General features: G+C 44.4%; 1 protein-coding gene across 3 annotated transcripts; it reads left to right on the top strand.

Annotated features, from left to right (window-relative positions):
• Positions 1 to 369: 369 nt before the first annotated feature.
• On the top strand, positions 370 to 9,981 carry map3k14a (mitogen-activated protein kinase kinase kinase 14a). Of its 3 annotated transcripts, none has more exons than XM_029835890.1 (16): positions 370 to 436; positions 4,105 to 4,362; positions 4,439 to 4,517; positions 4,614 to 4,836; positions 5,056 to 5,439; positions 5,519 to 5,653; positions 5,729 to 5,858; positions 6,155 to 6,283; positions 7,286 to 7,390; positions 7,475 to 7,632; positions 7,719 to 7,869; positions 7,971 to 8,264; positions 8,348 to 8,457; positions 8,710 to 8,848; positions 8,928 to 9,028; positions 9,588 to 9,981. In XM_029835890.1, the coding sequence occupies exons 2-16, from the start codon at positions 4,119 to 4,121 to the stop codon at positions 9,747 to 9,749; spliced, it is 2,544 nt and encodes an 847-aa protein (XP_029691750.1). In that variant the 5' UTR covers positions 370 to 436; positions 4,105 to 4,118; the 3' UTR covers positions 9,750 to 9,981. The 3 variants fall into 3 exon arrangements, with proteins under 3 accessions (XP_029691750.1, XP_029691749.1, XP_029691748.1); XM_029835889.1 differs by lacking the exon at positions 370 to 436 and adding an exon at positions 454 to 3,064; XM_029835888.1 differs by lacking the exon at positions 370 to 436 and adding an exon at positions 3,691 to 3,707.
• The last annotated feature ends 102 nt before the right edge of the window (positions 9,982 to 10,083 follow it).

Below are 10,083 nucleotides of genomic sequence, written 5' to 3'. Positions count from 1 at the left end.
TCGTACTTTGTATAAGTACTGATGCCACACACATATGTAGATTCACGAGTAAACATAATAGCAATAAATAAACCGACTGATGAGAAAATAAAGAACACAAATAATAAAACAGTGGAAAGAAAAGTGTAACGCTGGTGTCGTTAAATGAGCGTTTCCTGAGCGCTCGAGACCGGAAAAAGGAAGTACAAATAATTCAGTTTCAAATTAAAGTTTGAAAGTCATATACAAAACAAGAGAATGTATATCTCACACCCAAAAGGCAAGACATTAAAACGGATAGAGATAGAAGTGACGTGGCCTTCTGGCCGTGTCTTTGAGGCTGCATTTATGATCAGATCAAGTCATCGTAACCTTTATTCTGAAATTCCTTCCCAGATGTTCGCGGGTTGAAACTGCTGCGCTTGCCATCGGCCGACGCCTACCGACAGAAGTCACGGTAAGACACAATTCAACCTTTTAAACCTTCTATAAAGTCACCTCACCGGGGTTACACTTTAGAACTACAACCAAAACAGCCGCTTTTGTGTTTGCCTTCCAATGTGTGCGTTTCTGCGTTGAAAAGGAGGCGGAAAGAAAGTCAAAAACATGTCCGCTTCACGGAGTGAAATGTGGTCCGAAGGAAGTTATTGTTGAGTGCAGAGAAGACGCGCACGCACGGCAAAAGTGCAAAAATATTGCTAATGTAAGATTTGGGCGCTTACCATTATCACTATTTTATATTGGCACACTGCTTGATGACACTTCTAGCAGGATTAAATGTACCCAGAGGAAGACATTAAAGGTAGGCCCTTGTACTGTAACGTCTCTACAAAATTTTTTTCCTCCACCATTTTTCTCAGGATCGCTTATTAAACATCATTGTGTGGTGTCATAACCAATGTTGTGCCAAACTTCTGCTTTATTACTTGTTTTTTAAGCTGTCATTGGATACCTCTATACGATAAGACAGTGGTAGAATTTATGTAACTAGAAAACTTAACTGAAAACAGATTTCCATTTCAGGTTTTAGATGTATTAAAGTGCAGAAACGTCATCATCGGGATTATTACTTATTCACATTGCTGTTTTTAGTTAAAATACCAATTAGCTCTTCACAATCCCTCTAAGGGTTTCCACTATTTTCACACCATAAAAAATGGAGAGCTTTAATGTTATATAATTAGGAACAATTATACGGCTTATTGACACAGTGCAATAATGTTTGGCCATTTTAGTGTCTTGTGTCTTACATTAGACACCTTTGATGCCTACATATGCCAGATAATTGTTCAGATAAGTGTCTAAAATCTGCGACCTGCATCGTCTGCCAGCCTTTTTAAAAAAAAAAAAATACAAATTTACTGTATAAACAGGATTATTGAGAATTTGAAGTGACACATATGTTCAGCAGTTTTTCATGCTTTTAGTTCAGCTGATCATAGGTTTAGATGCATCAATCCATTTAGTAATTTGTGATGATTTCTCTCACTAATTACAGCCATCTTATTAAAGCGTGCATGTTTTTGTTCATCTCTCTCTCTTAAACTTTGGTTTGATCATTTCTAAACACTTCTATCCTAATCCAGATGTGGGCAGTGGAACGATCATTTTACACTCCCACGACATCCATGTGTAAACATCAAAAGCTGCGCGGAAACGCCAGAGACTGCAGAGAAACAGAAAACTCAGCTATTGATTTTTTTTTTCTTTCCATGGTTTCAGCAGTGCTTGTTTACTTTTATGACACCTCTGTTTGTAGCCGATGGAGATGAAGTAATGGGAAAGGGAGCGTTAGTCCAAACACAGATATGTGGAATTAAACAGTGGTGAATAATGTGATGGCTTCACCATGCGTGCAGCTTTTCAACGTGTTAGCGGGCCTGGAAGGATTTCCTGAGCAGCAGCGGGAGGCTCTCTCCTTCAGGAATGCTCGGGCATGTGCCTTCTGAACACTTCAGGTTCAGTAACCCTTTTACTGTCCTGAGTAAGGGGTTTGGAATCTCGTTAATCTGTGTGGGTGTACGGCAGAATTTGGCTCACTATTGATATTTGGGGTTGAGACCTTAATAATCCTCTGTAACAGCTCATGGTGAGCCTGATCCCTGAGTCCTGTGCAGGGTTAGGTTAGGGTTAGGGTTACTGGGTTTCCTGGAATAACTCGCAACAACCCGGGTTTGGTTGAGTTTTCCCGTGTATTATTAATGCCATATGAACGAAGAGCTGTAACGTCTGATAAAAAAGTAGATTTAAAAAACCCACAAATGTGAATGTACACAGTGTCCAACACATTCTAAACCTACAAATGTTAATACATGAAAAGCATCAACAGTAGTGAGACTCTTACGAATGACTCAAAACACAAATGAGCTTGATTACAGTAAATTATTAACATATTTCTTGTATAAGTCTGAACCTTTAAAGGACTTTGTTTCCTTTTAGATGTGGCTATGTTTTAAACAATCCCATACGTATGTGAGACGTATAGAAGAACATAAGTTTAATGTTATATGTTGTAAATCTTTAACATGACCAGTTTGGCTCAGAGCAACATTTGTAACTATCGCAGCATACAAAAGGTCACAGAACTGCAGAAACACCTCCATGATTTTATTTTACCCAATCAGGATTTATACAGAACAGTCATTGCTTTCTCTTTAACCCATTGATGTTAAGTAGAATTTCCCAGCTTTAATTAAAAAAAACAACCTCATTGAATAAAACAGGGAATGAGCCAGGGCACAGGCACAGACCCCAGAACGCTCCTGTCCTGCCTCTGACAGGCTGCAGCTCACTGGTGTCTTCAGAAGAATGACCAACTGAATAACAAGGAAAAACCAACAAATCAGCTCTGTTGGATGGAGCTAAGGGAGGGCAGAATATGGGGAAGTGGAGTTGCATTTCCCATAAGTCAGCCCGCTCCTCCTGCTCCTCCTCCTGCTCCTCCTCCTGGCTGAGATCGAGCATCACGCAGAGGAGTGAGCTGAGTCGGTGCCGAGGATCAGATGGACAGGGACAAAAGCAGCACGTAGTTCTGCTAATGCCAGGCGTACAGAGAGAAAGCAGCAGTTGAGCCCAGCATCTGGTGGTATGTCTACGCGCCCCTCCGCTTTACTCATCCACCATTGTTGTTGTGGTTGTGTGTGTGTGTTGCAGCTTTTGAAAGTGAATTTCCTTTCCACGTAAATTCATTGGGGTGTGGTGTCGCGCCATGCTCTCACAGCAGCGGTGCACCGTCGTGAGGAACTGATTTTCTGTGATCTTACTGCCGGTGAAGCCGTTTGCACGAAGGAACGGCTCAGCCGGACTCGGACAGCTTTCTCTCACAAGTTTAATTGACACCGATGCGATACGTTGTAGCTCCAGTTCCGGTATTTATTTTGGGCCTTTCTGCTTGAATTTAATAAACATGTCAAATGCTAATGCCACAGCTAGACATCGGTACTGTTGAGCTTATAGGCAGGAGCACATGTTTGATATCATTTAACCCCCGACGAGCCCTAATCCAGCCTGAACAACGGCTCGAAAAATTCAAATTCAAACTGGCTGTGTCTAATGTGATGGGGTTTACTTCCTCCTCTTGCATTTAATGTCACTGTTGCAACTGCCAAAACAAGGCAAGGGTTGAGTTTCCTGCCTGATCTGTTGACCGCAAACTTTCAGTCTGTCTCTGATCAACTGAGTCTCACAGTCCGGATTTAAGAAGCTACACAGCGATTTGAGAATGGATGGTAATGTAGCAAAACAAGTTAAACGTTTGAACAGATTTATTGTTTATGACGAGCAACTCTTTCAAACAGTACTTTTTATGTTCGACAATGAGGAATAAGAAGCTATTTGTTTTAGCTAATATAAACCTGACACTGTCCGTTGGTGCTTGTCAGATACTTCCTCAAGTTTGTCATGACAAATGCATGGTTTAATAACATGTTTATAACATTAGTCCACTTCACAATTTCCTGAAAGGCAGTTCCTCTAACGTAGCCAGAAAGTTATTTGTCAACTATATTGACCTGTTTACCATGTTTGTTTTAAGCCATCACGATATTCCTATTTCTGAAAAGTGGTGGGTGAGAAATTGGTTTGATGTGATGCTTATTTGTGGCATGTTGTGTTGTTTTCCCCCAGATCCAGCAGATGAAATGGCGGTGCGGCAAAGGATTTTTAACTCAACATCCCCATTCTCGGGGTCCAAGTTGAAAGGGTCATACCCATCATGCTCAGCTGACCAGGAGGCAGAGGAGGAGGAAGAGGAAGGGCAGGACAGCAAAATGGAATACACACCACATCTGAACCCTTTAATTAATAAGCTCTTGACTCATGGAACTGCAGAGCAAGTGGGAGAGATGCCGCTGAAAACCTCAACCTTCATAGCCCAGGCTGAATGTAACTATTTCCCTTTTTTACTCAAGAGCAATCCACCTTTATGTGTCAATTGTACATTAATATTTGGTTTTCACAGGTGAATCACAGGACTCTCAAGCGATTTGTCCGTCCTACTTTAAATCTTTTGTCGCCTCCCCTAACTGCTTCACCAGCAGGTATGACATCCCCCATCATCGAGTTCATTTAAAGATTTGGAAGAAAACAGTGTGTCTTTTTATGGAATATCCTTTAATCTCACGTGTTTGTCTCAGTTCTTCCTCAGAGCACAACAATGTGGCGTGTCCCACACCCGCCTCGGTCCACGAACTCAGCAGTTCGTCCGCAGAAATCACCCCACGCAAGAAGGCGAGGAGGAAACAGAAGCGTAAGGGGAGGAAAAAAGTGGAAAAGAAGAAGGAGAAGAAGAGGCAAAGACATCGGACCCCTTCAGGGGTTCCTGAACAGGAGAGTGGCTGCTCATTGGTCCAGATTCTGGTGAGAGGACTGGTTAACCTCCATGTCACAATGTCACATTTGTGAACCGACTATCCAGCATTTAATCGGTTTGCTGTAGGAAAGTGTTGGCTTTTCCTGTTGGGTACGGACTCGTCAAATTCCAGAGCCTTGAATGCTCCTGGAGAGTCTGTTTATTATGACTGATTAACGGTGCAATGGCTAAACAGGTCTTCCATGCATCCTGCTTGTCACCTGTAGGTGGAGTCACGACCAGATGATGGAAGGAACCTCGGTGTTTCTCATCGTGGCAGCGTTGAAAGCTCAGAAGAACGAGTCAGAGGGCCTTCCTTCTATGAGCGGCACATCTACACCACAGGATCCAGCTGTTCCCCCCTTGAGTGGGAGGTCTACAGTCCCATCTCCTCTGTGCATTCCTATAGACTGGACAGCGACTCGGACCACCTTAGCAGCGTGGGAGATTGTTCGCTGGCTCTTGCTGGTCTCAGGGGTTGTGTCAGTCAGTCAGAACCGTGCTACGCTGGGCCTTTTTTCAAAGAAGTAAAGAGAGATGAAAGAGAAGAGGAAGACGAGCGCTCAGGATCCGACTCCGTCATCAACGAAGGCATCATTTTTTACAATGAGGTATGTTCTCTTTCCCCTCCGCTCTGCTCTTTGGATCAAGGTGGTTTTGAAAACGAAGTCCTTATTCTTGTTCTATCAGAAAATCCAACCAGTGGACTCCGAGTACAAGGAGGGGAGGGAGTACATTCTCTCTGAGTTCATCAAGGAAGGCTCCTATGGTGAAGTACACAGTGCTCAAGATGTCAACACAGGCTTCAAATTTGCTGTTAAAAAGGTAAAGCGGAATCTGTCGTCTCATCACTTCTTTGGTGACTCCCCTGTTTACCTCCACTGTTGCTCATCCTTGCAGATTGCCATGAAGAGGTTCAACAGTGAGGAGGTGGGTGCGTGGAGTACCCTCAGATCTCCTTGTGTGGCGGAACTCTTTGGAGTGGTCAGGGAGGGGCCCTACGTGTTACTTTTCATGGACCTTAAAGCTGGTAGGACTCGCTCATCTCTGCCTTTGAGTCACAGAGGCCTTTGATGGCGATAGTACGATGCGTGCATTGTGCAGAAAGACTGCGATAAGGAAGACGTGATTATAAACACACAACTCCGTGATGGCATAAATGACTATGAATGCCCTTTTGGGTTGTTAAAATGGCATTTATCAAGGTGATCAGCGCTTGACGTTTCCATCCGTTTTTCTTTGTATTTTACACGCAGGAGATGTGTCGGTAAATGTCAAGACAGCACTGTACTTTCTGTCACGGTTTGACCTTGGCTGTTATTTCAGGCTCCCTCGGCCAGCTGATAATGCAGCGTGGCCGCCTGCCAGAGGACCTCGGCCTTCATTACCAGTTGCAAATCTTAACAGCACTGGAATACCTAGCAAAGAAAAAAGTGGTGCATCTTGACATTAAAGGTATGTTATACAAAGGGACATTTAATGTCATTTCTTTGTATTTACAGCAGTTAGACCTATAGTTGAATCCTACGTTAGTTGGGCTTCTAAGTCAAACTTGAAAAGAAAAGTGAAATACACACCCACTGCATCATGGGGCCACAAAAACAAACGATGAACAAATTCTGAGAGGTAAAACCAGCACTCAGCGGTTTCGAGACTGAAGAAACCCGAGTGAATTTAATGTATTATGTTTGTCGTCATTGGTCCCTTAACTGTCAACCAGTGACTGGCGTGGATATTAGGAAAAAGGAATTTCACTTGTGATGTTTACGCACATCGACCAGCACAACCGGTCCTGTTAATCCTTCACTTGTTGTGGTGCCGAGTGGAAAATAAAGCAACAGAGAAAGCCAGTTTCTAATTAAATCTCATCTCATTGCGTGCCCCCGTGCAGCTGTTGTGCGCAGCACAAGTATCATAGATACTGGTTTAATCCTTGGCACCTGTGTTGTGAAACCAGACTACTGCAGAGGAAACGATTGGCTGGGAATTTCCCACCGTGTGACTCACCGCTGCTCTTCGCAGAAGGCGCATGTGCGCAGAATCAAGAGGAAAAGAAAGAACGACCGAGAGGGAGAGCGAAACAGGAGGGGGATGGGAAGATGATCAGGAAGCACAGGGGAGAGAGAGGGATCCTGTGTCCACAGGAATCAGATGATAATAATTACATGGAAAGAATTTGTGAAACAAAATTTTAAAAAAAGAGAAGCAGAAGCGAGGAGAGAGAAATTGACAAATAAACAGGATGGGGCTGTTGAAGCTCAGGCGCCACCTGGTGTTTCTGACGGATCCACCAACGCGAGCGTGTTTGTCTCTTCATTTAAAGTCTGGTCATTAATGAACTCCATCTTCTTTTTGTTGTCTTAAGACAGACAAATTCCCTGATTCTACTTGTATTATTAACAATTCAATCTCAACTTAATCAGCCATGACGATAAACTTATTGACTCTTTCTTACAGCTGACAATGTGTTGTTGTCGGAGGATGGTCGAGACGCCTGTCTGTGTGACTTTGGACATGCAGAGAGACTTGATAATGGGGGACAGAGCCTGAGTGGGTCTAAAGGTAAATATATTTTAGGCCTTAAAGCAATTTTAGAGGAAGCAGTTGTTCAGAACTGAGGCTTTAAATGGTGTTTTTTCATACCAGACCTGAAGGGTTCGGAGACCCACATGGCCCCTGAGATAGTTAAAGGTGAGCCCCGCGGAGCCAAAGCAGATGTGTGGAGCAGCTGCTGTATGTTTCTGCACATGCTCAGTGGATGTCAACCCTGGACACGCTACTACAGTTGTAGACTCTACCTGAAGGTACCCATCAGTGCGATCAGGCACTCGCGCCACCACCTGTCGCCTTGTAGACGTCTAACCTCAACATTGCATCTCTGTGATTACAGATTGCCAGTGATCCCCCCCCTCTGAGAGAGATCCCACCTAACTGTAGCCATCTGACCTTTGAGGTTCTGAAGGCAGGACTTCAGAAAGATCCGGCTAAGAGATCTTCAGCGTCTAGCCTCAAAGAGAAAACTGCACGAGCTCTGGAAGAAGGTACCTTTGTGGCGGTAGCTGCCACTAGTTTCTGATGCGTTCTGTCTCTTATCTTAAACCACTTTCTGCTACACTCACGTTCAACCTTTGCTTGATCGCAGTGGGAGGACTGGTCAGCCCAGTGAAGGGGCCCTATGCCGAGCCCTTGTATTTTCCAGACAAACCTCCTGACGCTGTGCCACTAAACACGAGCTGTTGTGAGGAGGAGGAGGAACATAAATATGCCACGGTAACCACAGCAAAGAAGGCAAAGAAGCTCGGCGAGGACAATGAGGGGAAGGCTGAATCCAAACACTGCCCAATGGTCCATCCCATAATGCTAATGTCAGAGCCAGGCCACAAGAAAAACGACCTCAGCGGTGTTCCCGAACTTGAGCTGAGTAAACTGGAGCACGGTGAGGATCCACACAGTGTCCCGCTGTCTTCTTCTCTTCTTCCTGATTCAACCCTGCTGATTGTTCCTCGTGCACGTTTGCAGATTTCTACCTGGATAGTTTGTCTCAGCTTCACCCTGCTGAGATGCAGGAGCAACTTTTGTCTTGCCTCAGCAGCGAGCCGTATTCCAACTTTGAACCATGGGAAAAAAAGGTAACTCACAGGGGTTTTATTCCGTTTACTTGGGTGAAGTCGTGGGAGACATTCATGGGGGACAAACTGCAGTAAAGCAGCGTCGTAATATTCACTCGGGTTAATAAAAGCAGATGTGAGATTCGAATAAAATCAGTCATAAAACTCTGCAAACAGTCCCAGATGAGTTCTAATAGTCTGAAGACTTGTTTTGATCTTCCGCTCTTCCCTTACAATTTCTGACAAACCCATATGTGTTGTGTTTTGCTGAAGGACTCTGGCCGTTGGTCCCTCAGCCCAGCAGAGGACTTCAGCTCTGGTGTCTTCTCCTACAGCAGTCAGCCAGATGTGCAGGTTATCAGTGTCGATCTGCTAAACCAAGCGCAGCAGCCCCCGCCGTGCTGTTTGGAAGGTTCGATGAAGCTTTAAAATGACGCAGTGAAGGCAGAACTCGGTATAGCATTTGGCTTGAGAACTTCCTCTCTTTTTAGGGGTGGACGTCTGCATCAGAGACTTCACCGGACAGAGCATCCGGATCAGGGAGGCACGTCGGGTAAAGGTCGGCCACATAGCCACTGGAATCAGTGACCAGGTGAGACCTAGCAGATTGGAAGTGATCTGTTTTCAAGTGTAACTACACCCCAAGGAAAACCAAGGCTGGAATTTCAAAAATGGAATTGATTATGGGTGGGGCTCAAGGAGCAGCTAAAATACGACCAACAACACTTAAGCTAGCTCAAGAGTTGACTATGAGTGACTCTGACAGTACTAGTAGCACCAACACGTTTGCCACAGGAAGGGGGTCATTTATCATGACCACGGTGGTCCAGAACCGTACTGAATTTGAGCCAGGCAGCAGTCGGCGCTGCGATCGACAGGTGCCTGTTTTTATAGGAGGGGCGGGGCCAACAGCGGCGGTTCGTGACGTATCCGGCCTCCACCTCAGCCAATAGCAAAAATCGATTGTAATAGACGGGTTAACCACTAGAGGGCAGTCAAGGCAAAATACGCCACATTGAAATGCTTTGACTCAAATGTCAAGAGTCGGACCAGAATCAATCAACACAACTCGTACCCAAATCCACGCAGAAAAGGGTGGTTTATTGTAAATGTCACATTTTGGACAGTGTTTTATGTTCTTTTTTTTTTAGATTTCAGAGAGGGTGTTCACCCTGGAAATGCCACAGGGCCAGCATGTTGCTCATGATGAGGAAGTGCACGAGTCTGGGCTTGAGCTCTGCTGCGTTGCGGCTCCAGACTACAGCTCTGCTTGGAGGTGGAGGATCAGAGACGGGCTGCTGGAGACCAGATAAAGACTGCACCTGTTCTCTCAATGCTTTTGTGCCTTTCTAATCTTGTACATGCACCCCTATTTCCTGTTGTCCTAATGTTTGAGGATGCCTTAATGCAGGGTCAAGTCCTTTCAGCACTTTTCAGCATAATTCATTTCATTTTGGGCGAGAAAAAAAATGCTTTATTGCTTTTTGTTTGTAAAATTTGCATGTGACTTATTGCACAAATATTAAACAATACCTGCAGCCTTAACACTTTGACACAAACAACTTCTGATTTATTATGAACCTTTAACACCATATTAGTTCATTGCCAAGGAACGACTGATGAAATACATTCCCCCCTCTGAGAATT

This window comes from Takifugu rubripes, chromosome 5 (assembly GCF_901000725.2).
Source record: "Takifugu rubripes chromosome 5, fTakRub1.2, whole genome shotgun sequence".
Classification (NCBI taxonomy): Eukaryota; Metazoa; Chordata; class Actinopteri; order Tetraodontiformes; family Tetraodontidae; genus Takifugu; species Takifugu rubripes.
Note: the sequence above shows the minus strand (reverse complement) of the source record. Positions and strands in the feature narration are given on the sequence as shown.

Coding starts and splice junctions, on each gene's coding strand:
- map3k14a (XM_029835888.1), top strand. Junction 4,837..5,055: donor GCTCATTGGTCCAGATTCTG/GTGAGAGGACTG, acceptor TGTCACCTGTAG/GTGGAGTCACGACCAGATGA. Junction 9,029..9,587: donor CCACTGGAATCAGTGACCAG/GTGAGACCTAGC, acceptor TTTTTTTTTTAG/ATTTCAGAGAGGGTGTTCAC.